This window comes from Mustela nigripes, chromosome 13 (assembly GCF_022355385.1).
Source record: "Mustela nigripes isolate SB6536 chromosome 13, MUSNIG.SB6536, whole genome shotgun sequence".
Lineage (NCBI taxonomy): Eukaryota > Metazoa > Chordata > Mammalia > Carnivora > Mustelidae > Mustela > Mustela nigripes.
In genome coordinates this window covers 4951750-4978588 of record NC_081569.1, presented here as the reverse complement: position 1 = coordinate 4978588, position 26839 = coordinate 4951750, and the positions used below count along the sequence as shown (strand labels likewise).

At 50.7% G+C, this 26839-nt stretch overlaps 1 protein-coding gene across 1 annotated transcript in view; it reads right to left on the bottom strand.

Annotated features, from left to right (window-relative positions):
- CRTC3 (CREB regulated transcription coactivator 3) overlaps positions 1 to 26839 on the bottom strand; it is an 87866-nt gene continuing 61027 nt past the window's right edge. The window contains exons 7-15 of the mRNA XM_059371171.1: positions 20496 to 20531; positions 18651 to 18736; positions 16588 to 16637; positions 13078 to 13295; positions 10233 to 10531; positions 5543 to 5722; positions 5374 to 5454; positions 3980 to 4082; positions 1 to 3405 (exon numbers count right to left, since the gene is read on the bottom strand). Of these exons, the coding sequence (XP_059227154.1) occupies positions 3197 to 3405; positions 3980 to 4082; positions 5374 to 5454; positions 5543 to 5722; positions 10233 to 10531; positions 13078 to 13295; positions 16588 to 16637; positions 18651 to 18736; positions 20496 to 20531 (1262 nt within the window). The 3' untranslated portion in view covers positions 1 to 3196. The remainder of the gene's footprint in view (positions 3406 to 3979; positions 4083 to 5373; positions 5455 to 5542; positions 5723 to 10232; positions 10532 to 13077; positions 13296 to 16587; positions 16638 to 18650; positions 18737 to 20495; positions 20532 to 26839) is intronic.

Here is a 26839-nt window from a genome sequence, read left to right as displayed (position 1 = left end):
ATCACGTGCAGATACAACCTTATTGTGCTGCTTTTAATTACGAAAGATGTAAAACGACGTATTATAAAACTTGGGAGCTACTTTATACAAATTCCAATCTTTAAATATTTTTTTTAACAGGGGACCTGGGAGTTAGGGCACTGGCGGGAAGTCTGATTAGTTGCTGTGATGGTCCCGCCGCGGAGCGAAGGAACCACCGTGCGTAACAGAGCCAACGAGAGAGTCAGAGTCGGAAGGGTCTTCAGATCCGCAGGTGGGCTGGAACCCACGGGGCTTCAGCTCGGTTAATATACAGTAGACTCAGGAGAAATGAAACAGGACAGGGGAGAATTTATGGTCGTCGAGACATGATCAAAAAAATTTTTCTCCTAACACCATGTGTCCTAAAAACCACAACTGTACGCAAAGAAAAAGTAGAACACAGGTAGGTTTTTAGTTCTATACTGTTTAACTGCTAGTAAACGAGAGTAGTACAGCTGTCGCTTTCTTGTAACAAGACTAAATATTGGAAGATCGTTTATTCTGATGCATGTAGTTGCTTCAGATGCAGAGGACCACGCCTGGTTTGTTGCAAAGGCAGCAGTGAGGGCAGAATTACCCGCTGAAGGTCAGAGTGACACCCGCCCATGGGTGTCCTTGATGCCATGTGAGCAAAGTGGGTTGGATAATGCCTAAAACCTTTTCACAGGAAAAGACTGGACTGGCAGACCTAAGGACAAATTTAATTCAGTGCTAACCTTACTGTCATCATTATATACCCCTGGGACACTGCACTGTTCCTTGGGAGCCTCCATTTCCATGAGTCACTGGGAGAATGCCCCGGGGGCAGTGTTCTTCACTGTGTAGGTCCCGGGGCTCCTGCTGTGCAGATAGAGCTGGGACCCCCCACGCCACTGACCCCTCCAGGTAAGGCACTGTGCAAAGAGTGGGTTATGCTGGGGCCTCTACTTAAAAAAAAAACAAAAACAAAAACAAAAACCAAACTTCTACCATCAGCATCATTCCCTGTCTGAAGGGCCAGGTCAGATTTGGGGGGGCCTCTGACCCAGGCAAGGCAGCATGGAGCTAGCTAGCTTCATTCTCGGCACACCAGGGAGCTGTGTACCATGACAAGCAAAGGGCTTGTACTTGAACAGCGAGAGTCACTCCCTCCTGAGATCCTCAGGATAAAGGGATCTGAAAATTCCCCTGGGACTGGGGCTTGGAGCTCAGGTGAGGACCCTGGCTAGATTTGGGGCGACTGTGAGGCTCAGGACTTGGGCCCCACAGAGGAAGCAGCAGTGGCGGGCCATCGGGGTTCTTTGAGAGACCGGAGGTAAGGCGATCCTTCTGGAGACAGGAATGGGGTGAGGTCTAGAGAGGTTAACAGCCCAGCATGCCGTTCCAGACTCTTCTTGCCATGTGGCACTGACCCTTCTGATTCAGACCTGTAGTAGAGCCTTGCTTCTTTGGGTGGGGGCAGACTAGCGAGCTTCAGCCACACTCCTGGGGTCTCCTGGAAGGGCAGTGGCTGTCCAGGCGAAAGTTCCAGCATCCTTTCTCTCTCCTTCAGCACTCCTGTCCTCTCCGTCCTGTTTTCCCGTGCCCACACCCCTCCCCAGAGGTGCTCCTCAGACTCAGCTATCAGGCCTCTGCCCGGGGCTAAGCAGAGGAGGCAAGCGGTGCTGGAAACCCAGTCATACTAGTTTACGTGAAGGGACTGATGACTAATGACGGCTTCATGAATTAGGTCTTCATTTTACTGTAGATTTTTTCTACAACTTCAAAGAATAAATCTCCTTTAAAAGCAATTCAGAACAAAACATGGATCTGATAAGGGAAGATCTTTTCAGGTGGGGGCCTGGCTGGGATCCCCGAGGTCCTGGCACTGAGCCCCGAGGCCTCAGCGTGCCCAGCCATCCTGGCTGCGCTCCGAAGACGGTCTCCACCCGCCTGCCCTGGAGAATCCCCTTGAGGAGAACGGGGCCCGGTATCACTGTGGAGCTGGTCTCCTAGCGTCAGAAGCTTACTAAAGTGCAGGCCTCGCTTCACCACAGGCACAAGTGTTAGAAAGGCTGAAGCTCTGGGATTTGGCAAGGAAGGGGTCGAGCTGAAGACGGGACTGCCGGGGCAGCGGGGCACCTCCATGCACTTCTCCGTTCCTTGTTCATGCCTTCGGGGTGCAGCTCACAGCATCTCCCGGGGCCCACATCTGCTTGCTGCTGGGGTTTGGAAAGAGTAAGGCACAGTCCCCGCGCTCAAGGAGCTTACGGGCTAGTGGGGTTCCAGGAACACTCCTGCTCCACAGAGAAAGAGCCTCCCCCTGCCGCTGTCGGCGGCTGGCCAGGCTTCCCCGCAGCCGGCTGGTGGAGAGGGCGGCCTGCTCTGGTCGGGAGCTCGTCTGGAAGACATCGTGGGTCTGGAGATGCTGCCCCTGGCACCGAGAGGAAGCCCTTCTCTCTCCAGGCTCATTCATCACCGGGGGATTTTTTTTTTTTCCAGTGACTGAATAGAACAGTTCTCCTTTCCCTTGTCCACAGGAAAAGGTGTCCTGAAGCAGCAGAGACATTGCATACTTGGGAGAAAACGAATGAGCATTCACTTTGCTTAACTCAAATCTGTTCTTGACATCGTGGTAAAAATTCTTCATGTTGGAAGTAAGGCATCGGGGTGATCGTGGCGTGTCCCGTCCGTGGCGGGCGGCTGCCGGGCCGGGCCGGCAGGAGCGGGGAAGGCGGCGTGGTGCTGCGGGGCCGCGGCTGGCAGCCGAGTCACCCCCCGAAGGCCCGCAGCCCCTCACCGCCTCGCAGTCCGGGCCGGCTCTTCAGTGTGGACTAAGTCAGTGGTTCTGGTGCTGCACCCGCTACCGCGGCCCGTGGCACACACTGTTCTGCTTCTATGCGCCGACAGACTAGATGGCTGGTAAGCAGATGTCCTGGTCCCGGTGTCACCCCACCCGAGTCGTCAGAAGCCCCGAGGTGGACCACCTGTGGCCACATCATCGGGGCCGTGGGCCTGAGAGGCAGCGCGCAGCTCTGAGGTCTCGAGTGAGCCACGGGGTGTGACGGGGCCTCGTCGGAATGCTGGGACTCACGGAACCGGCTGCTTCCATGCCAAAAGCCCAGGACCCCTCCGGCCCAGGGGGTGTAGCTGGCTCCATGCTGTGCCGCTCTAGTTCCGCTCCTTCAGCAACACATTCTGGCCCATTCCATCCTGTTCACAGTCGGTCAGCTCGAAACGTCTCTTCCACAGAGGGGTCAAGCAGGCCCATGCTGGAGTCACTTAGCATGTTGAGTCCGTCCAGGCTCAGGGGTTCAATCTGGAGCTCTTCTTCCAGTGGAAACGGAGTGTCTATGTTCAGGCTGACCTCGGGCATGCCCGCCAGTGCGCTGCTGAGGTCTTTGAATAGGCTGGTACTCGAGTCTTCTGGAAGGAGCAGTGAACGGGTTAAAACAGTGCAGGTTAGGAGGCATGTACAACAGACGACAGCCCCACAAACACTGGCCCTTTACCTTCTAGCCAAGACAGCGATGGCCTACATTCCCCCCCACTCCCAGGGTCCAGGCAGGACAGCAATGGCCCAATGCTCCCAACAGCCAGCATCGAGGCATGACAGCGATGGCCTGTGTCCCCCCAACTCCCAGCGTCCAGGCAGCACAGCGATGGCCCACGTCCCCCCACCACTCCCAGCGTCCCCTCTGCTCTGGACTCTACAGTCTTTTCCCTCAGTTCCACCACTCCCTGTTTTTGCAGGTTTTCTCCCTTTGAGCAGTTGTCAATCACTAAAGCTAAATTCTTGAGAACAGGCTTGGATCACTGGGCCTTTCCCCACTGTTAATGGTCTCTGGGGCCAGACACGTGCCTTTCGAAAAGCTAAAGTTGAGCCGGGGGACTTTCATTTCTTTGCTTTATAGCATGTTGTTTAAACTCTCTTACAGTGGTGATCTGCGAAAACACAGCAAAAGACGGACAGCAGAGCTGAGGGGCGGCCCGCACTCACCCGTCAGGATGGTGTTGGGGAAACTCCCGCAGTTGGAATACAGGTTTGGTCTCAAATGAAATGAGTCCTGTGGTTCTCGGGGACCTTGCTGCACCAGGGGCACCTGGAGGCATCAGAGGACACACGGTAAGGAATGACCTCTGCTTCCCGGGCGTGAAGGACACAACACACACCCAGAGCAAAACCAGACATGGAAACTGTCTTGGGGGCCTTCTCTCAAGGATCCCACACAGAATACTCTTCTCAGGCAGGCAGGTGCTGGGGCGGGGGGAGGAGAGCTCCCTGAGGCGCAGTGTGGGTGACTCATCTCGGCTCACACACAGCCCGGCCCACTAAGCCATCCAAGGAGACACCAGCAGTCATGGTCTCTGTGGCCCTCTGGTGTCACACACCCCTCCCTCCCAGCCACACCGAGGCCTTTGGAAACACCATCTGTGGGAACCCCTCCAAGGCTCCATCTATAACCAAGGAAGTGTTAGGACAAAGGGGCTCTTCTGCCTGTTGGTTTCTAGGAAAGGGAGGCAGGGGACCCTTTCCCTCTGATGCTCAGAGGGAGGAACCTCAGGCCCCTCTCCACGAGAAAGCCTCTGGGAGGACTGGTGAGAACTGGGGCCTATCTTAGGTGCCTTTCCAGAAAATAATATGCCAAACTATTGTCTTAAATCTTACAAAAATAGGTATTTCTATCATTTTTCAGGGAGATATTGACTCATCTAAACTCAATGGGCTTCTTCAGAAAATGAGGAGGCAGAGACTACTGGTTTATGCCGTGAGTCTTCACCGTGGCCCACTCAGGAAACATCTGTCTTTATTTTACTGTTGTAATTATTATTAAGATCTCTAAAATGCTCAAAACCCTTCGTTCTCTCCTTAATTCATCCTAGAACCCAATCCGTACTTAATGGACACTACAAAATCTAGAGTTATTTTAAATGGTCCACATTAGGGAAACCTACAAAGCAAAAGTTAGGGGTCAAATGAAAGTATCTGAGGGAGGGATGTCTGGCCGCAACTGCACTGAGCTCCCCTGGGAGGCCACACTGGGCTGGCTCCCGCAGCTAGGCCTGTGGGATGAGCCCCTCCTGTGTCTCTGTCTCCTCTGTAGGTGGTCCCTTCCTTCTGAGCCATTCTATAATTCTAGAACTGGAGTGTCACCAGAATTCTGCTAGCACTTGTTCAAACAATTCTTCTGCAGAGGCCTGACACCAGATAAGGCAGCCAGCACCAGGACTCTAGAGCTAGGGGACACTGCAGGGTCCCTCAGCCACTGGGCACATCTGAAATCTGGGCCATGGGATACCTGGTCTGTCTGGTGTGGGGGGTTCTGTGCCCTGAGCAGCCTCAACAATGCACGTGCTGCTCCGATGAAGAGGCCTGACTGGACACCCGCTCACCTGTTGAGGGAAGGCCGGGCCTGGCCTCATGGACTGCTGGTCAAAGCTCACATCTGGGAAGAAGTTGGTCAAAGATGAACCCTTCAGGGAATAAGGAAGGGAACGTTTAGCTTGGAATTTGGGGCAAGGTAAGTGTTCCCTTCTGAACGGTGTCCCTGCTAGGACCCACCTGGGCTGTGAGGAGCGGGAAGCCAGATGGAGGCAGGGATGAGGCGGCCTGGGGCTCCTGGGCAGGGGGCTGCTGTAGGAGGGGCTGGGAGAGGTCCTGGGGGGCGGGGTAAGGGGGTGGCGGGGACACTTGAGCTTCTGTGGGCAGGAAGGAAAGCGGGCTGCGATCTGAGGACACCATCTGTAAAACAAAGCCTCTAGTTAGCTTCGATTAGAGTTTCTAAGTGGTAAATCCTTTAAAATCAGGAGGTGTCAAAGTGAGGGAAAAACGTGAGTCCTTCTTCCCCAGGACTATGCTGTGCTATGCTCCCCGAAGCCTATGTCTTACTTCTGCTCCTTCAAAGTGACCTTAAATCTCACTTCCCCACCAAACATTTCCTATTCAACAACAATTTCTATTGTCTTAAAACACAAAACACCTGTCAATTTAACCAGTGTCCTCAGTGAAAATCATGCTGTGTTTTTTTTTTTTTTCTTTTTTAAAGTCACACCTTCTGGTTTAGGATGGAAGATCGGAGGAAAAAGAAAAAACCAAACATAGCTCTGTCTCCCAAGCCTCGACTAAAAACATTAAACAACAGGAGACATTAATGAACAACACCTTGAAAAAAATAAGACTAAACGGATAATAAACAGCACAAGGACAGAGATCATGGCATGGAAGAAAGTGGCAGCACAATCTGGAAAACGAAAAGCGACAGACAAGCCGTGCCTGGGTCAGCAGAGCTGAGAATGACAAGAGGAGGCTGGTAGTGGGAACAAGCCGAGAGGCAACCGGACTGCCATCACAGGGTCCCTGCGGGGCCTGCGGGACAGCAGTGGGCAGGGGAGAGCCAGGAGGAGGCACGGTTAGGGTTCACAGCTCTCGCCTGCGCCGAGACTGGGGGGCGGCACACTGGAGAGGGCAGAGCTGAGGGTCTGTGGGTGGCAAACAGCAGCGCCCAGTGGGTGAGGCGCTCTGCTGGAAACATAGGCTCCAGAGAGCTCACCACTCAGTCTTGAGGCCTCCACCCTTCTTTCCCACCCTGACTCTCAGGAGGCGCAGTCCAGGGATGCCAGCATCCTCTGGAGATTGGACCAGCTGGAGAGAGAATCCTGGGCACCCGAGGGCACCCCAGGGAAATGGCCACGCCGGGTCGGTCTACGCTCAACAAGCCCGCCCGTCTATGCAGCTTCTGGGCCCTGAGCTTAAACGTGTGCCGAGTGCCAAAAGTCACCAGACTGTGAGGAAAGCCTCTGAATGGAAATCAGAGACCAAGGCAGACATACAAGGAACAGGAACTTGGAGAAGTCCGTGCGGGAAGAAATTGTCATGAAAAACAAAATTATCAGGGGCCTCGGTGGCTCAGTTGGTAAAGCGTCTGCTTTCAGCTCAGGTCGTGATGCCAGGGCCCTGGGATCAAGTCCTGTATCATGCTCCCTGCTCAGCGAGGAGTCTGCTTCTCCCTCTCTCCACCTTCTGCCTGTGCTTTCTCTCTCTTTCTCTCTCACAAAAATAAATTAAAAATCTTTAGAGAAACACCAAATTATTATACTATTTAAACTATTGAAAAATCCTTGTTAAATCTGTTAAAAATACATAAAAAATATTTACGATGTGTATCTCTATATACTTTTTTTTTTCAAAGTGGGGATGTGGATGAAACAAGATTTCAAAAATGTTGTTGAGGCTGGATGACAGGTATAGAAGGATTTGTTCAATTATATTCTCTACTTTTATGCTACATGGAAAACTTATGTTACAAAAAAAAAAGCACAAACTAGAATGAAAATTACTACTGAAAACCTCAGAGAGATGAAAAAATGATATTGCATCCATAGGACGAGTGTATAATGCTATAAAAAGGAACACTCACTCAAAGGACAGAAGAGAATTCTTGGGAATTTAAAAGGATGAACTCAGAAATGAAAACTCAGTGTAACAGCAGGAAGATAAAGGTGAGAAGCTCTCCCAGACAGCAGGGTGAAAAGATTAGGAGACGAGAAGAGAAGGGAAAAAAACAGGGTATGAGAGGGAAAGAATGGGCTGTCCAAGATTCAACAACAGGTGTTCCAGAAAGAGCACACAGAGAAATCAAAGGGAAGAAACCATCCAGGAAATTTCCAGAAATGAAGGATGATAGGAGTTTCCAGATTGAGGAAACCCACCAAATATCCAGACTCATGTGATGTTGAAGCTTCAGAACTCTGGGAAATAAAAAGAAGATCTTATAGGCCTCTGGAGGGGAAAAAGACATTTTGTTCAAAGTATTAAGAATTGGAGGGGCGCCTGGGTGGCTCAGTGGGTTAAGCCTCTGCCTTCGGCTCAGGTCATGATCCCAGGGTCCTGGGATCAAGCCCCGCATCGGAGCCTGCTTCCCTTCCTCTCTCTCTGCCTGCCTCTCTGCCTGCTTGTGAGCTCTCTCTGTCAAATAAAATCTTAAAAAATACATATATTAAAAAAAAAAAGAATTAGAATGGCACTGGATTTCTCATTAGCAACTCTAGAAACTAAAAGGCAAAGAATTAATACCTTCAAAATTTTAAGAGAAAATTATTTCAGATTTGAATTCTGTATCTGGCCAATTATGAGCTAAATGATGGGTAGAAGGAGGACATAGTTGAATCATGCCAGGCTCACATAGCCTTCCTCGGAAATCTACTGGAAGGCTTGGTTTTTTCCCTGTTGTTTTGTTTTGAAGATTTTATGTATTTATTTGAGAGACTGAGCAAGCGCACAGGCAGACGCTGAGCAGGGAGCCCTATGCCACCTGGGGCTCAATCTTAAACGACCCTGAGATGAACTTGAGCTGAAGTCAGACGCTTAACTGACTGAGCCACCCAGGCGCCCACGGAGGGCTTGTTTTTAAATCTACTGAGAGGAGACCTACCTGACTCCAAGAGGTGGGGTTGGGATAAGAAATACATACGTAGAAAAGCAGACTAACAATAAAGTAAGACATTTATTAACTCCCAGGAGAAAAATATTTTCCATTTTGTTATTTCATGGCATATTAAGTGGTTCAACTCTGCACTATTATAACTGGGAAAACACTAAACACCGAATATTGCTCTGATGAAAAAACAAAGCCCAGTGCGAATGAGGAAGAAACGTGTGGGTGGGTGGGTGGGGAGAGGTGAAAGAGAACCATATCCTAATGGTAGGATAGCATCAGAAAATACCTAACACTAAAAACATAACAAGCATGAAATAATACGGTTATACCAAAGAGATTAGCTAAAGTGTTGAAGGCGCCATCTCTAGGGAGTGAGAAGTACAGGGAGTCGGGGAGGGGAAGACAATGTTATTCCATAACAAGCCCTTTCTTATGAAACTCTGTGCAGGGATAACACTGATTTTTTAAAAAATTTTAATATTAGGCAAACAAAAATAAATGGAAACATCTGGTAAAGGATGCTCTCTATACCTACAGCTCTCCTTAAAATGTAGCTAGAAAGCAAGAGTAACATTTCTTACAACCTATAAAATAAACTTGCAAAAGAAAATTAAATTAGCAATCCAATAACATAAAAAGAACCATTAAAAAAAACAATTATGAAATACCCTCTCACCCTCTCCCGAAAGGGATTACTCATGTTACGAGTGAGTAATGACTAGATCTGCTAAGTCCTTCCGCTGTGTTCTGTCAACTCTTGCTAAATCATGACTCATTTATGGCGAGGTGGGGAGTAAATGATGTCACAGTGTATCTAGGGAGGGACCAATAGGTTGAAAATATATTCATTGATGATTATAGTAAGAACCACCCTAAGTGCTCAGAATAAAAACAAAGTCAGCAAGACAAAAATATGATGTTTTGACATCTGAATTTCTGTAACAGGCTTGTGATTTCAAAATGCGCCTTTCTCCTTTTCTTTTCTGCTTCCTTCTTAATTTTTACTTTACTTTTTTTTTTTTTTTTTTTTAAAGATTTTATTTGTTTATTTGACAGAGAGAGACAGAGAGGTCACAAGTAGGCAGAGAGGCAGGCAGAGAGAGAGAGGGAGAAGCAGGCTCCCTGTCAAGGAGAGAGCCCGATGTGGGGCTCGATCCCAGGACCCTGGGATCATGACCTGGGCCGAAGGCAGAGGCTTAACCCACTGAGCCACCCAGGGGCCCTTTACTTTACTTTTTAATCTTTATACTCAACATGGGGCTTGAACTCACGACCCCAAGATCGAGAGTCACATGCTCTACCCACTGAGCCAGCCAGGGGTCCCAAAATGTGCCTCCTTCTGAACAGACTCCTTTGGGTCCTTCTGTGGAGGATCTTTATTAAATCCCACTCATGCCATGAGCAGTAAAAGCACTGCTTCTCACATCTGTAGGCGTGTTTAGGGAAGAGGTCTTACCCAATACCAAAGCTTCAGGGAGGTATTAAAGGTCTTTGGCTTTCCCCTGTGGCTTAAAATACTCACAGACTCAGTTTCTGATCATTTTCCACACCAATGTTAAAGCCCGGGCCTGGTCTCCCCGAGCCACACAAGACACGTCTGGAGTGTTCTCCACGCCCTCCCAGGCCCCAAGCCCAAGGTGGTTGCTTGCCCACCAGTGATCATCACAGCAGACGCCGGAAGGACACCGGCAGGGCTTCCCGAGGCATTCACACCTGCTCCCCGCGATCTCAGGGGAGACCTCGCGGCCTCACCTGCTGAGGGGACCCCAATCAGGCCCTGCATGCCTCCCCGTCGGACCGTGGCTTGGCTCTCACCTGCGCCGCAGGATACGGGTTCAGGGGGCTGGTGGCCGAGAGCTGTCTGCTGAAGGCCGGCTGCGCCTCGGGGCCCGGAGAGAGCGTGAGTGGGCTGACGGGGGGCTGTCTCCGCCGGGCCGGGCCGCTCAGGGCTGTGGTGGACAGGGACGGGTTGCTGAGGGAAAAGAGCCGGAGGGAAGGGTGAAGGGCGGAGGCGCTGGGGGCGGACGTCTGCGGGTGGCTGTTCAGGGAGGAGGACAGGGCCGTCTTATTGAGCGTGGCCTGGATGGAGGGGTTGCTCCGAGAGCTCTGCAGACCTAGGGACAACAAAGGCACAGGTCACTTGGGGTAACTGCAGGACAAAGCTTTCATTTTCCAAAGACTCAAGAACACTTAACTTCCACCTATCGGTCTCTGATGCTGATTCTGTGATGGGGCGGCTCTGGGGCAGCTGTCCTCCTGTGCACACAGTAGAGAACGGCTGCGCCCACACTGAGGGCTGGTGGCAGTGGGATGACAGGGAGTCTGACTCACGAGGACACGTGTACACAGCCACCTGGGCAAGAGACCCCAGGGCTGTGCACACATTCTGTTCAGAGCCCCCCAATGCCTCTGTCCCGGCACCCTGCCCGGACCCTCTGCTGCCTTCCTCTGAGAGTCATGGCTCTGGGGCGCTGCCTCGGGGACCCTGAAAATACTGTGAACACCCCAACAGTCACAGGAAGGGACCCCCCTCTCATGTCTCCTGTTTTCCTGGCTCCTGAAAAATTGTTCGTCACAGTCTATTCCAATTCATGGAAAATGAAGTTTTTGCTGGTGCTCTGCGTTATTTGGGGGGAGGGGCTGCAATTTTTAACTTGAGTTGGAGAGTTTGGGAAAGGCATCTCCATGACACACTGCCAGGGCACAAGCCCGTGAGGCCGGGGACCATGTCCTGTGTCCTGCCAGAGCCTTGGCACCGGGCCAGGCACGGAGTGGCTTTGCTCTGTGACTTAATGATGCTTCTGTGTATCTCAGAAGGCAGTGCCTGTGTTTCAAAGTTCAGCCTATTACTCTGGGACCAGCAGCCCGGGTGCGTACAAATGTGTGTTCTTTTACGTTCATAAAAAACTAAGTGTTCGATAAGAGTTACTGCAATGGAGCAAGGACAAAATAAAGCTTCTTTTTTTTTTTTTTTTTTTCCTGGAAAATGATTTTTCTAAACACAGGAAGGAGGTCTCTGGTAAAACCCTATGTAGCTTCCCGGAAAGCTCCCTGGTAAAACCCTATGTAGCTCCCCGGAAAGGTCTCTGGTAAAACCCTATGTAGCTCCCCGGAAAGCTCCGCTGACTCGAGTCCCAATCAGAGCTGAAGACGTGAGCTTTGGTTAAGAAACAAAGTCACTAGGGTGCCTGGGTGGCTCAGTGGATTAAGCCGCTGCCTTCGGCTCAGCTCATGATCTCAGTTTCCTGGGCTCTCTGCTCAGCGGGGAGCCTGCTTCCCCTTCTCTCTCTGCCTAGCTCTCTGCCTACTTGTGATCTCTCTCTGTCAAATAAATAAATATAATCTTTAAAAAAAAATAAAAAAAAAAGAAACAAAGTCACTCATTCAGAAGGAAAGCTCAGACATGTTTCTATGAGTTTGTTCACCATGCATCTTAAGGAATGCCTAGAAACTATAGAATCTTGAATCCAGTTCTGGACAAAATGATGTTTTGAGGAAAATAACACACAATGATAAACACAGGATTTTCAGTTGAAGCAACGCATCAGAGGCTTCCCTGGAGAATGCCAGCTTCCCCAAGGCCCCAGGGAGCTAACTGCCGATGTTGCATTATTTGTGTGACCTTGGATGTCCTTGTTCATGTAGAATTCACCATGACACTTGGAAGAGCAGCAGATTAATAAAATGACCTAAGTGAGTAAGTAGAGGTTATCTCAAATCAATTCTTCAAACCTAAAATTATGGGGGACAATGGCAGCACCTTCTGCAAGCTTTAGAGAACCTTCCAGATGACTGCTGTAAAGGGGAGCTCTGTCAGGTGAGTGGTGGATTCTGATTTGCATGGACAAGTCCTGTTGAACCCAGAGTGGAAACCAGCAGCCATGTCCCCCACTGGTGGACCACCACTGGGGACCCCCTCCTAAGGAAATGGTCCACACCACAGCTCTTCGGACCCAGCCAGCCAGGGGCTGAATCGCAGCCCTGGGAGTAAGAGACCAACGCCTGCCTCAGACATCGGCGGGCGTCTGTCGAGGTTCAGGTAAACATGGACAGGTTTCAGCATGGGGTCTGGGCTGCAGGCGCTCACACATGGTGCAGGAAAACCCAGGTCACACTGCGGGCAGCATTCGTACAGCCTCATGCGAACCTTTAAGCGCTTCTGAAGACCTGAACCAATAAGCTGGCAGATTCCTATTTACTATGCGTATCTCTGGAGTATAAAACAGTTTCATCATAGCCAGTATAAATGTTCTAAAATTCAAAATATTCTCTTTTGAAACCCGGTGGGAAATGAGAGGGTTTTAGAAAGATAGCTGTAATGATAAACCATTGTGGCATGTTCGTAAGCGCCACTAATGTTGTTCAGTGAACAGGGCATGGAATGGACACTTTCTTCTTGGCTTTTGCATCTTACTCTCCAAGTCCCAGGACACCTGGGCTGCTGAAGACAATGAAGGAGGAGGTCTAGCAGAGCATTCCAGAGCTCATGGAATCCAGCAGAAACAGACCAAAGGGAAAAGTCAGCAGGGTCAAGAGCTCCAGGAACAGGTACATCGCTATCTCTAACTCAGATGACTCATTCTCACTCACTGGGACCACCTGTGATCAAGCCACCGGTGCACATACGTGAGCACGTCCTCACTGGGTGGGGGACACTTACCAGAAGAGCTCCGTAGGCCCAGGTGAGTCATGGCAGCCGGCAGGTTGCCCATGCTATTCCCCACACTCATACTACCGAAGATGTGGTCGCCGGTGTCCAGTGAGGCTGGCACGGGCGCAGAGTAGTGGAGGTTGGTTAGATCTGGCAATGACCCCCCAGTGTTCAGGGTCCCCAGAAAGGGTGAGAGGCCTATGTTTTGACCATTGTGTGGAAAAGCACTGAAAAAAAAAGAGAGAAGTGTTACTTTCTCTAGTGCATTTGGTGGCTAGGGAATAGGAGAGACTTGTCAGGGAAAGGCTGTGGCATCGGAAACCCAAGTCCTTACAGAAGCGGAGACTGCCGCGTTCTGAGGACCTGCCTCCTCGGCTTAACTCTCTGAAGGGCAATGGCCTTACCGGTTCAGTCAGACTAAGGACGTCATCTATGCCTACTCTGCAGGAATATTTTTCCAAGACCAGATCAGACGATGGGTGTAAAAGTTCTCTGAAAACCATAAGGCCCTATATAAAACGGGAGGCACTACTTTGTATTTGCATGCTTCTTTTTCTAGATTTTAAAAGTATCTTTCCTACACACACACACACATACACAAGTCTCTCTGCCTTGAGCAGATACCCTCCAAGATATATTTAGTTACAGTTTTCATCAATTTTAAAGAGAGAAAGGGGTGTTAGCATTCGCTTATCTGCTGTGTGCCAGGCGCTGGGCTGAGCTGGTGCTACAAAGACCAAGGAGCCGAGCGTGTGGGTTCGCCGTCAGGCCCGCCCCTGGCATCTGCAGGTCTGCAGCGAGAGTGCGCGTGGAGGCCCACGTACCATCTGTTTACACGTCTAAAAGTTATGAATCAAATTAACACACCCTTAACTGAACTATGGTCTATGTTTCTGTCCTGACAAATGACACCTCCGTAAGAGCCTGGAAGGTCAGATTCAAATTCAGAATCCTCTGACTCCTGGAAGCTCTGCCCTGGGACATACGGGAGGTGGCCGTGGTCCTCAGTGCGCCCCAGCCTGCTCCGCAACCACAGGGGCCCCACGCAGCTCTCCCAGCCTACAGGCCAAGCCCTGGCCATACTCCACGCCCCCTCGACTGCATCCATCAGGCAGGTGGTGTGGTTCCCCAGCGGCCCCTTGGACTCCAGACCCCATGGGAACGGGGTCTCTAAAGTGTGGGGCTCTGGGGGAGGCTGCCTAGCCCCGGTCTGAGGGGCACTGCTCTTGGGGTTCATGGGCAGACAGGAGAGACAGAAGAGTGGTAAAGCAAGCATTTGCAATGTAGAAGGAAGCATGGGGCCAGGGCTGAAGGGGGTGGGCTGATCATTAGGGACCAGACTTGCAGGAGCTGCTGGGCTGGGAAGGGAACGCTTTACCAAGCACGTGACAGGGTGCTCAGACGTCATGGCAGAGCGAGGAAAAGGTGGGGAGCAGGAGGAGGTAGGAGGGGCGAGAAGTGAGCAAGGGTAAGACGACATGCTGTTCTCAAGAGTCTGACCAGAGGCTGTGGGAGGTAGGGAGCCCAGTGTAAGCTGGAGAACGACACTTCAGAAATGCCACTGCGGTCACAGCTTGGAGGACGGTGTAAGGGGGCAGAGAGTGAGGCAGCGACGGCCCAGGTCTGACCCACGAGGCTGAAGAAGAGAGGAGCCGGAGGAAGGAGACGCTAGCGGGGAGTGGGGGGGTGGTAGTGGATGCCGCCGAGGGCGCTGCTGTCCAACAGCACCTCCCAGGGACCAGCCACGGGCATCAGGGCCACAGAAGACTCAGACAAGGCAGGGAGATAGCCACATGATACAAGTCTGGAGTGGCGTGAGGTGTGGAGGGACTAACCAGCGGGCTGGGGGGCTTCCTGGAGGGCTCCTGGGCTGAGTTCCAAGCCCCAGTGGGTCTCGGCGGGAAAACCAGTTCAGGCAGAGTTCACGGCATGGGCAAAGCAGGGAAGCATGAAACCACACAGTGTGCCCAAGGAATTTAGATACAGCAGGAACTACGACACGAAGGTCAAGTTCAGGAGAGGTAGTGGTGAGGGCGGCAGGACTGGACAGGTAGGCAGAGAGCACATGAGGCTCAGACTGAAAGAAGCCGGTGGAAGGTGGGAAGCAGGAAAAAACATAATCCCACGGAGGACAATGTGGCTAACAGACGGGGGAGGAGGACTGGCATACGGAGCGGAGCCTGGCGGCAGAGAGGTGAGTGGTGGCTGGTGGGGCTTGGTAGTCAAGGGAGACAGAGCGAAGACAGAGCGTGGGGACTGAGTCGAAGAGACAGAAGGCACTACTGGAGAAGGACTCCTGACTTTCCAGCATGGGGACACTGAGGCGTATGAGCAGACTGGGGTGGTGGGCGTGTGCTGTGGGGATGACAAGGAATTCTGTCTTAGACACCGAGTTTCCACAGGACAAGAGGACGCGTACTAGGGATGTCTCCTGAGGACAGCTCCCTTGCAACAGTGCGGCTGGAGGCCAGGCCACTGTGGGCTGCAGAGTGGACAAGCAGTCAGGGGAGAAGCCTCAGAAGTAAATACTCTTTCCAAAGTGTGGCTAAGAATTCTGGAAACGAGCAGGAAGGAAGTAACTGTAAGTAACTACAAGGGAATGCAGGGGTAAGGATTTTTTCTGTGCAGACTCCTTAGTGAGTACATTTAAACACAGAGAGAAAACCTACCAGGGCAGACAAGGCTGAACACCCAGGGGAGGGCAGGACAGGGAGGAGGGAGAGGCCTCAGAAAGGCCAGTGCGGGCAAGGACCAGGGAGTGGGTAAGGCGTCAGCCTTGGCCAGGAGGACACCTGTGTCTCTGAGACCAGGAGGAGAGAATGGCCAGGGGAATCCGGGCCAGGAGGGAAGCTGAACCTGCCTCCCTGGGGGCCTCCCTCTTCCCAGTACAGGTAGGGGGATGGACGGAACTGGCAGGTTTGGGAGGACGTGGGGAAGAAGGAAAGCTGTCCAATTTGGCAGATGAGGAAGAAAGATTTTGGTTGTAGAAAACTGAATGTGGTACCTTGTTTTTCTGATTGGCTGAATGTAGAGGAAAGGTGATAGGGTCAAAGGTCAAGGACTAGGAAAGTGAACTTGAGAACCAGGGTGGCTCACCCTGACAGTGGACAGGCTCTCTGACTGATGGGCGGCAGGCACTGAGTTTTAAAAACTGGTAAAATCTACCTGCTGGGAGGTTTCAAACATCTAAGTGTGAGGCTCGGCGGCCGGAAGTGCGCACAGACACGCTGTCCATCTGCATTGGCGGGTGTGTTCACCGACACTCAGCTGTGCTCTTCTTAAGTGTATTTATGACACCGTAGCTTGCTAGGGCCGTTCGGCCACTGAATTATTTGAAACAAATGAAATGTGACTACCACGGGAGCTGCTGTTTTTGTGAATGTTCGGCTGACTTCCAAGTTACACCTTACAAGGGAAGTTGCTCAGAGTTTTGGGACAAAGAAGTCTCAAGACTTTCCTTAGGGAAAAACCTTGGGGACAGTTGGTCTCTGAGCCTTGAACAGGAAGAGCAAAACTTACTTGCCACCTCCAACATCACAGGATCGAGGGCGCCCTGACAGGGACTGAATCTGGGGAGAGACACAAAAAGCCTGGGATTACTCACTGGAAAGTCAAATTCAAGTTTTTTGAAAGTGTCTTTGTAAGTGTCTTGGGCTCCCAGCACGGTAAGGAGCACATACACGGGGCAGCCATTTCAGTTCGGACCGGATTTTTCCTGGCACAAGGGGGGCATGACATTAGTGAGTTTTCTTAATTTTTGCCTTGTTAATTATCTCCTAGGTGAATACTATTTCCTTCAAAAAGGCCAACGTGGAGCGCCTGGGTGGCTCAATGGGTTAAAGCCTCTGCCTTCAGCCCAGGTCATGATCCCAGGGTCCTTGGATCAAGCCCCACATCGGGCTCTCTGCTCTGCGGAGAGCCTGCTTCCTCCTCTCTCTCTGCCTGCCTCTCTGCCTACTTGTGATCTCTGCCTGTCAAATTAAAAAAAAAAAAAAAAGCCAATGTTTTGGGGTGCCTGGGTGGCTCAGTGGGTTAAAGCTTCTGCCTTCGGCTCGGGTCATGATCTCAGGGTCCTGGGGTCGAGCCCTGCGTCAGGCTCTCTGCTCAGCAGGGAGCCTGCTTCCCATCCCCCTCTGCCTGCCTCTCTGCATACTTGTGATCTCTGTCTGTGAAATAAATAAATAGAATCTTAAAAAAAAAAATCCAAAAAGGCCAATGCTGTTAAGAGAGTTTTTAAATCAACATTATATTTCGAACTGGCCTCAGAGGAAAGGAAAAAAACACAAAAACAAAACAGGGTGAAGGAGGAGGAAATTAACCTCAGAAGGAAACATGTATTTCCACTAGAACTTAAGCTTCAGGAGGGCAGGGTTTTTAACTCTGTTCATTCATAAATATTCAGCTAGAGGGCCTGGTGATAAGGGCTCGATAAAAAGACCGTGGGGAAAAATGAATGTACCACTGACTCAACTCTTCTACCAGAAATCGCTTACGGAGTGCTGCAAATCCCTAAGAAGTAGGGTGAGCTCCTCCTTCCAGAGACAGCAGTCCCTGGCACCTGGGGAAGAGTGGGTGCTACCACCCTTCCCGCTGGAGAAGGTGGTGCTGTCCTCCAAAACCACCCAAGCCTCCCACGGTCACAAGGACAGTATGGCCCCTCCTCCTGTTATAGTATGTTCATTTTTTATTTCAGTTTATTTAAGTCCCCTGTACACCCAACGTGGGGCTCGAGCTCCTGACCCTGAGATCAAAAGTCTCGCGTGCTTCTGAGTGAGCCAGCCAGGTGCCCCGAAGTACATGCATTTAAAATGTTATCTCCCCTCTCATCCCCAAAAGATGAAACATCATGTATATCTTGCTTTTATTAAAAAATGTCTTTTCAAGCCCACCCTTAATGCTAATGGTGACTCTGGTAGATCTGGCAGAAGAAACTGGGAATCTGACCATAAGGCAGTACAAGCATCACTAATACCCTTTCTTTCAAAGGAAACACAGCTTCCCTACGGGAAGAGAGGCCACGTCAAGTTCCATGGGGCCTCGCTCCTTCCACAGCTGGCAAGGTTCACAAGAGCCGTGGTGGCAGGCAGCTGGCAAAGCTGTACACGCAAATACTCAGAGGCTCCCAGAAGTCACAAAACAGAAGTCAACTTACTGACTCCAAGGACTCAGGTCAAACACCCTTCATTAAAGAGACAGGTATCTGGTGAACCAGCCACGCACAGAAGCTGGTGATGGGGAGAAGGTTTGGCTCTAAAACAGAAAAATCTGCTTATGACTAGTCACCGGGCTTCGGAGCTTCTAGAAACACAAATGAGGAGTGAAGGATGGATAGGACTTTCTGAATGAGTAAATGCGCATGAAAACTGTGTGAGTTGCGTGAACAGCATCAAGAGATACCTGTCCTAATTCATCGACACAGTTGTGGTCAGTTTCATTTAAACAATCATTCCCTAATACACTCTTCCATTTCTGTCCCCTGACATCTTTGCTTCCTTTTTTCTCAGCTCTTATCTCCCCCACTGCTGGATTTTAGTGACCTCGTAAGTATATTCAGTGATAACAAACACAGACGACTCCCCTACCTCCTTGGTCTCCCACAGTTGCTTCGGCAGTGGCTTGGGAACGTTTAACAGATTCTCTTCCTTCAGTGGGCCCGGAAAAGACAGCACTGAAGGGGGAAAAAGACATATTCACTCCATTTAGAAGGCAGCCATCCTACCCTCAGCCAAATCATCTTCGCAAAAAATGACTGATATGGCATTGTGTATTGACTGGGGAAGAGCTGGTGTGGGCCTCTGCAGCCGGGCACTGAGCAAAGGACTTTGGAGACACAGGAAAAGGGCATTACGGAGATGGAGAGATAAGAAAAAAAAGCCTAGGGTGTCTGGGTGGCTCAGCTGGTTAAGCAACTGTCTTCGGCTCAGGTCATGATCCGGGAGTCCTGGGATCGAGTCCCGTGTCGGGCTCCCAGCTCCACAGAGAGTCTGCTTCTCCCTCTGAACTTCTCCCCTCTCATGTTCTCGCTCTCAAATAAATAAATAAATAAATAAATAAAATCTTTTTAGAAAAAAAGAAAAATGAAAAGAAAAAATGGCCTAGAAATGAGGACAGACTAGAGGGTGGATCACTATGGAGTCGAGCTGCTCTTCTCAGTGGAGCATGGCCTAAGTAAAGGAGTGGCAGGAGATCCAGTTTAGAAGGTCAAGGCCAGATCGACGGGCCCCCAACCTTGGCCAGGAGATGGATGGTGGAAGCCGATGCAATGGGGATCACACAGTGGCCCAGGAGGGATGAAATGAGGATAAACAAGACAAGAGAAACACCATAGGGAAGACAAGGCGGCCATGGGGCTGCCTGGTGACGGGCTGGGAGAGGGAAGGGAACTGAAAACCCAGAGGGCTTGAGGCAGAGCTGTGGGATGGCCAGCTCTGTGCTGAGGGACCATCCCACGGTTTTCTGCGTTATCGCTCTCAGTCTGGCCAGGTGAAACGCGGATCATGTCATCTGATGTCAGGAAGGGGATACATCACGAGAGACACCAGTGACTGTGAAACTAGGAATGCTGTTAGGTCTCAGTGACGGTCATGGCTGCCTCGTCTCAGCCCCACACAGGACAGTCTCCGAACCCAAGAATAACAGAACCCGGAAAGAAGTCACTTGAAACAGAGACCAAAGTTGCAGAGGAGAGTCTGAGATGCAGTGCTCTTTTCTCGGCGCCAGGAAGACGGCGGTCAGGTCTGCTCGGCTCCTCGGGCCTGCCCCAGCGCTCCCAGAGGTCTCTCTTAATTCTGGTACTCCAGCCACTCTCTCTTGAAGAGCTTATTTGGCCAAGTTAAAGCTCAGGTTATAGAGATTCAGAGAAAGAAAACAGTGCCCGGTGGTTCCGAATGAATAGAAGAACCGTGTCACTCTTTCCTTTGTTAGTGGCTTCGGGGGTCATCTCGGTACATCTCCGACAGCAGCTGGCTTCACGAAGCTCAGTATCTCCTGCCAGATCTGCAATTTCGTTTTGCAACCAATTTGCCTTTTTCTGGCATTGTTTACTTACGTGTGTCAATTACTGACTTGCAAAACTTTCTAAGTAGGAACAGACAGCTAAGAAGGAAGGGGCCTTGGGATAATTAATGGTCCGAGTGACTGACTCATTCCTACTTTCATGTGGATACGGATACAGTTTTGCTTCCCTGCACAACCTCGTGACCATGGGACTGTGAGGACTCAGATGACAGGGAGCCTTTGTGATCTAAGTACATGGTTCCTTCCCATGCCCTTGATCATGGCTAGCCTGGATTTTATACGGCCTCTCAGAAAGTGAACCGAGCAGCTGCCATGGGCACTTGGTAAAGTCCTGAGAGCAGGAGTCTTGGGAGCGTGAAGGGAGCCTAGAGATGCTGTGCTCAGTGCCGGCAGGTGAAAGCAGGTCATACCTTCCCCATGTATGTCGTTCTCACCATCACAGAAACCTGGTGGGAAAGGGAAAAAAAACACACTTTTATGTGGTGCTTTCAATTTTATTTATCTAAGAATTAGTGACTCTTTCTGATTTGAAATAGAATCGTGAAAATTCCAGGGTGATTTTGGTATGCTGATGTTCATCCAAGGTGCACTAGTGTTACTAAAATTAGAATAGGTATGGCCCATTTGAGTCAAGAATTGGCTCCTTTCTACTCTTCCTTTAAAATGATCTCAGTCTTAATTTATTTTAAAAAACAGCCTCTGTCTTGAAAGAACAACGTACAAAGTCTGAGAACCTCTATTCAAATCACAAAATAAAGAAGTTCAGATCAAAACTCTTGCAAGTTGCAGGGGTGGGGGAAGGGCTGGTAACTCCAAAAATCTACGTGACTGGCTCACACGAACCATGCATGTTTAGAGGGACAGACTGCAAGTCCCATGTTGAATGTTGTTATATGTATTGCTTGAAAAGAGTCAAGTTATTTTTTTAAAAATTATCTAGTCTCTGTCAATTTAAATAGAATATATGATAGCTATTCACAAAGTTTTAAACATTTGACTTGGAATAAATTCTGGCTGGATCAAATATTTTTTTTTAAGATTTTATTTATTTATGAATCAAATATTTTTAATCCATAAAATATACTGCAGATGACCAACCATAGTATTTTCCATTGTTCTAAGCTAAAACCCATGAATTAGGTGACCATCCTCCTTGGAGCAAATACACTAAAAGAGTTTTCTTTCTTTCTTTCTTTTTTTAAGATTTTATTTATTTACTTGAGAGAGAGAATGACAGAGAGAGCATGAGAGGGGGAAGGTCAGAGGGAGAAGCAGAATCCCTGCTGAGCAGGGAGTCCCGATGCGGGACTCGATCCTGGGACTCCAGGATCATGACCTGAGCAAAAGGCAGTCGCCCAACCAACTGAGCCACCCAGGCACCCCTAAATGAGTTTTCAATAAAAAATCAGGACAAAGTTTTAAGTTCTGAGCCTTTAAATATACTTAAATGCTTTCTTAAAGTTTTGATAAGTTTCTGGAGAACCTGATAAGCCTCTACAGCTTCAACACCAGCTGTAATGATCATTCTTTCAACATGGATTCGTCAAGTTCCTGCAAGGAGGGTGTGCTAGGCCAGGGGGGAGAGGACCAGTGAGAAGCTGGAACGCTGAAGCAAATTCTCGAAAACAGGTAGAAGACCGACCATTTCGGTAGAGTCTGAGGTGGGGGCAACACTGAGAATCCCCAGGAGCACTAACAGGCTGATAAACCCAGCACGCTCATGAAGACAGAACTTCTCTCAGCCCAAGGAAGCAGAAATCAACTTAGTAATTTAAGACTTTATTTTAGGGGCGCCTGGGTGGCTCAGTGGGTTAAGCCACTGCCTTCGGCTCAGGTCATGATCTCAGGGTCCTGGGATCGAGTCCCGCATCGGGCTCTCTGCTCAGCAGGGAGCCTGCTTCCCTATCTCTCTCTCTCTGCCTGCCTCGCCATCTACTTGTGATTTCTCTCTGTCAAATTAATAAATAAAAAATCTTTAAAAAAAAAAAGACTTTATTTTAGTGCACAGAAAGACTTGGGTAAAAGCCTGTTAGGATGTAGCTTTGTGGGCCCAAGCCTCAAAGACTGATTCGGAGGGAGTGAGAATGGGCCCAGGAATCTGTTTTTAACTATCACCTCTGAGGACTGTCCGCAGACCATCCTTGGCCCACTTTCTGAGGGACCTGGACGAGGCTAGACCTGAATTCTGATTTGACATCTCCAAAGAAGGCAAGGTGAGGGCTGCCCGGCTGGCTCAGTAGACCAGGCAACTTCTGATCTTGGGGTTGTGAGTTTGAGCGCCACAGTGGATTTAGAGATTACTTTAAAATCTTAAGGGCGGGGTGGGGGGGCTGGGTGGCTCAGTGGGTTAAGCCTCTGCCTTCTGCTCAGGTCATGGTCTCAGGGTCCTGGGATCAAGCCCCGAATCGGGCTCTCTGCTCAGCAGGGAACCTGCTTCCTCCTCTCTCTCTGCCTGCCTCTCTGCCTGCTTGTGATTTCTGTCTGTCAAGTAAATAAACAAAATCTTTACAAAATAATAATAATAAAATAAAATAAAATAAAATCTTAAGGGCGGGGTGCCTGGGTGGCTCCGTAGGTTAAGCATTGCACTCTTGATCTCGGGGTCATGAGTTCAAGCCCCATGTTGGGCTCCAGACCCAGCGTGGAGCCCACTTAATAAAAATAAATAAAATAAAACCTTAAGACAGACAAAAAACAAAGCAAGGTGAGCAGAGCATCAGAAAATGAGGTGCAGAGAGAGGGAAGGTGAAGCTCTACAACGGCAACTGTCAGCAGGATGGAAAAGAAACTTCTCATGCATCTTTTGGCTTCCTTGGGGCCCTCATCTTGGGAAGGGGCTGGGAACGTGACCATTCTGACCACGACACCAGGATTATCCCATTGCAAACAACAGACTGGTTTCACTCAGCAACCTGGCATGGTATGAGCCTACATCGCTTCATCAAGACCCCAAGCCCCCCTCGCTCCCTTAGTATAGCTGCCCTGGCCCTGGAACACGAGGACCCGGTGGAGGGCTACCTGAGGAAACTGGGTGGCTCTCCTGTTCGTGCCACCCCTCTCCCTCAGATGGGCACAGAAGGAGGGCTTCATGGAGGAGGTGGCACTGCAGTTAGGCCCTGAAGGATAATGACGAGGATGACCATAATGAGAGCCAGCATTACGGCTCGCATACCACGGCCCAGGCTTCACAGCACTGCAAGGCAGTCCGTATTGTCCTCACAGCAGCCCTGAGGCAGGCACCGTGTGCTGCACCGCTAAGTTCTGGGACTAGAACTGGCCTGTGTGCCTCCAGGAAGTCCAGCTGCTGTAATGGGAGGGATGTGGACACTGGGGAGTGAGGTTGAAGGGGACACCCCCGTGCAGAGACGGGAGGAGGAGGACAGGAAAGGGGACATGAGGCCGAATGTGTCTGGCAGGGGCAAGAATAGCGTTGGGCTGGAGCGGGAGACGGGGGGCGAGGGACACGGCAGATGAGGCTGGACTGGAGCAGTCTGCCGGTGGCTCAGCGGGAGACACGGAAGGGGTGTGACAGGATGACAGCAGAGCTCTGGAGAGAGTGTTCCAGCAGCGCGTGTGAGATGGACGGAGAGGAGAAGGCCCAAAGGCAGGGAGACGGTGTGGGAAACTGGGAGGCCAGTCCGGGCAAGAAGGAAGGGGGGCCAGGCACTGAGGGCAGGAGAGAGGCTGCTCTGAGGCTCGCTGCGGGCAGGAGGGCTGGGACTTGGCTGCTGACTGCTGTGAGGGCTGTGGGAGGGAGGGTGAGGCCCCCAGGTTCAGCGTCCAGGTAAGCGGAACAATGGTGACGATCAGGACTGGTTTGTCAGAGCCAAGCTAACGCAGAGCCGACATACCCGCACCCGGATCTGTATTACTGGATGACAAAATACCGTAGGATACAACTAGAAATAAAGCACTGAGCCTAAAAAGGGAGCACTGAGACTGGACATCTGGAATCAGAGGAAACTCACTCACATCCGTCCCACAGGGCTAAGGGACGGCCGCGGCCAAGGCTGCATCTGTGTTCTGGGCACCCAGGAGGCCTCAGAGCCGCTGGGCGCTGACCTCCTGAGTGCAACACAGACCACGTGCCCTCTGCCTGCTCCATGCCGGATGGATAAAAGTCCTCCAGCAGCAGGATTTGCAGAGCTGGGTCCCTTCGCAACAAGCCTCTGGGGCATCAGCCTCCCCATTCGGGCACTCCTGCCATCTGGGTGATGCTTTCGCCCCTCTTTCGATCTGAGATGTTTGTGCCCTCCCCCTCCCCGCCCGCTCCTCCGTGCAATCAGGGGTCATTAACAGGCTCACTTCCTTATGGGTTGTTTGCATTTTAGACCTTCTTCGTAACTGTGCAGGTCACAGTGTTTGCCTGAGGACAGAGGATCGTTAAAACAGAGGTCCAAGACTCGCCTTCTTCCCGGAGGAGGGGTTCGGGGCTACGGCTCCCAAACCAGTACAGCTCAGCATCTATCTACAAGCTGTGGGTGCAGAAAAGATCATTCTCCCACACTCTTCGGTCCTGAGCTCCAGAGTGCTCCCGGGAAGGACAGGGACCACTCCAGCCCCCATGTCCATGACCACGTGGGAGTGGGGGGCAGTTAGGGGACAGTCCTGGGCTACAGGACAGAGCCAGGGTCCCAGCGAGCCCTTACGCTTGCCCGGCAGTGTGCATGTGAAATGGCGAAGCACCCCGGCCGCCAGGGAACTCTGGTCAAGGCTTCTCTTCGTAGATTCTGAATAATGAAAAGAGAAGAAACTAAAAATCTTGTCTGGTGTAGAAGCTTATTCCTGTTATTTACATCACCTACTTACCACTGACGCCTAATTGTCACACAACTCAATAACCACTGTGAAAATTTAAGCATGAACAGACCAATGGCTTCATTCTCTGGGGATACACAGTCCTGCTCACAGACGTACCAGTTTATTGCTCATGTGGCTAAGTTAGGAGCAGGCACTCCCTCATCACCAGCTTGCAGACAGACAGTGGGGACATGGTGGCTGCATCACTGAGCTCAGGAAGGATTCCCAGGGAAAGAGCGGTTACTGCTACTTCTGCTACGGAGCCTGAATCCTGGGCTTCAACTGCATTTTCCCATCACTTTTTAAATCCTTACTTTATTTGGTTGGTTCTATAATAAATACCTTTTTGCCAAGCTAGCTGGTATTTTTAAAATCCAAAGGGAAAGAAAATGAAAAACTTTTAATGAATTACAGGGGGAAAATACACAGAACTCTTTAAAATAGCTCCCACCGACAAATATAATTCTCCAGAAATAATCCCCACCCTTGGAGACTTGAATAATATTTTAAACACACTGGCTTTCCCATGTAAACACATCCATATTTGGCCGTGTTTCTGAGTTGTGCTGTCCTTGCACGGCAAGTGTGCACAAGCAGGCCCACAGCTCGGTCGCTGGGGCTGGAGGCTCCCCCCTGTGACCCCCCCATGCCCAACAGACGCTGCGGCCCCACAATCTCGAGTCGCTGACTTGACAAAGAGTGACCACCTCGATTCTCGAGTCGGCCCAGGAATTCTCCTCCCGATTTCTTTCTTGCTCCGTCTGCCGAGAGCAGCTCTGCCACAGTTCTGCCTGATTCCTTCTCACTCACCCCTTCTGACATCTCGCATCTCTCCCCTCACAGGCCCGACGGCTCCCGGTATGACTACTTCACCTAGTCAACCCCTTTCTGTGCTCTCTCTCTCTGCGTGCAGGCCCCAAAGGCTCTTTATTTAAATTATCTACAGTTGCCTTCTGGTCTCTGGGTCTCTGGCCCTTTGTGCAGAAGCAAAAACTTTGCAGAGAGGACAGGAGACGCGAAGGTATGGCAGAGGCCGAAAGGTGGCTCTTTATCAGGGGCTCCGAGGGTCAAAACCCATCCATCTGGTTCCCTCCCAGTCCGGGGAGACCAGGATGTCACTGTACTTCCTGGCACCTCCACGGATCACAGCTGCTGCCTTTCTGGCCTGTGTGTATATGGTCCCATCTCTGCCTCTCCTGGAGCTAAACTCACGCGTCTCTCCATAGACCCTGCTCCTCCGAGCAGTGAGCGGCGGGCTCCTGTCCAGTTCCCACATTCCTGCCAGCCTGATGCTCCCATTCCCATGGATGGAAACACGGCCAGATGGCCCAGACCGACTCTCAAAGATCTCGTGCTTGAAGCGTAAGGGAATGTTTTGGCCAAGGCAGTCATCTACGAGTGAGACCAATGGAACAAACACAGCAAAGTCATTACTAACCCCACCTCTACTATGTGCAAGGAAGGAAGACCTTGAACAGTCTCCAAACAGAGGCTATTTGGGTTTCAAATGGTCTCAAAAATAAAGTAAACCAGGAAGCCTGGGATTCTCTTGACCAAGATTTATTTTCTCCCCTGTTTTAAGACCGACCACCTAGCCCTAAGGGTTGTGGACAAGAGTCAACCTGCATAGGAAGGAGGTAATGCAAGACCATGGTTCCTATTAGATTATCATCCCCGGAAGGAAAGGTAGGCTTGCAGTGTGTCTTAGTGAAGCAGGTTGGGTTCCTGGCAGATGAGATGTCAGCCCCTAGAGTGTTCTAGCAAGGGCTCTGTGCCTGCGAGCCACTACGTAATTTCTCCATCACTGAGGGTCACTCCTCTGTGCCATGCACCGTGCTGGAGATAAGACCATCAGGATGCTGACTTTTCAAGAAATCTACACCAAGCAGCGGGAGAGAAGGCAGAAGGCAGCCAAGTGGCACAGCTGCCAAGGTAGGCCTGAGCCTAGAGGAGC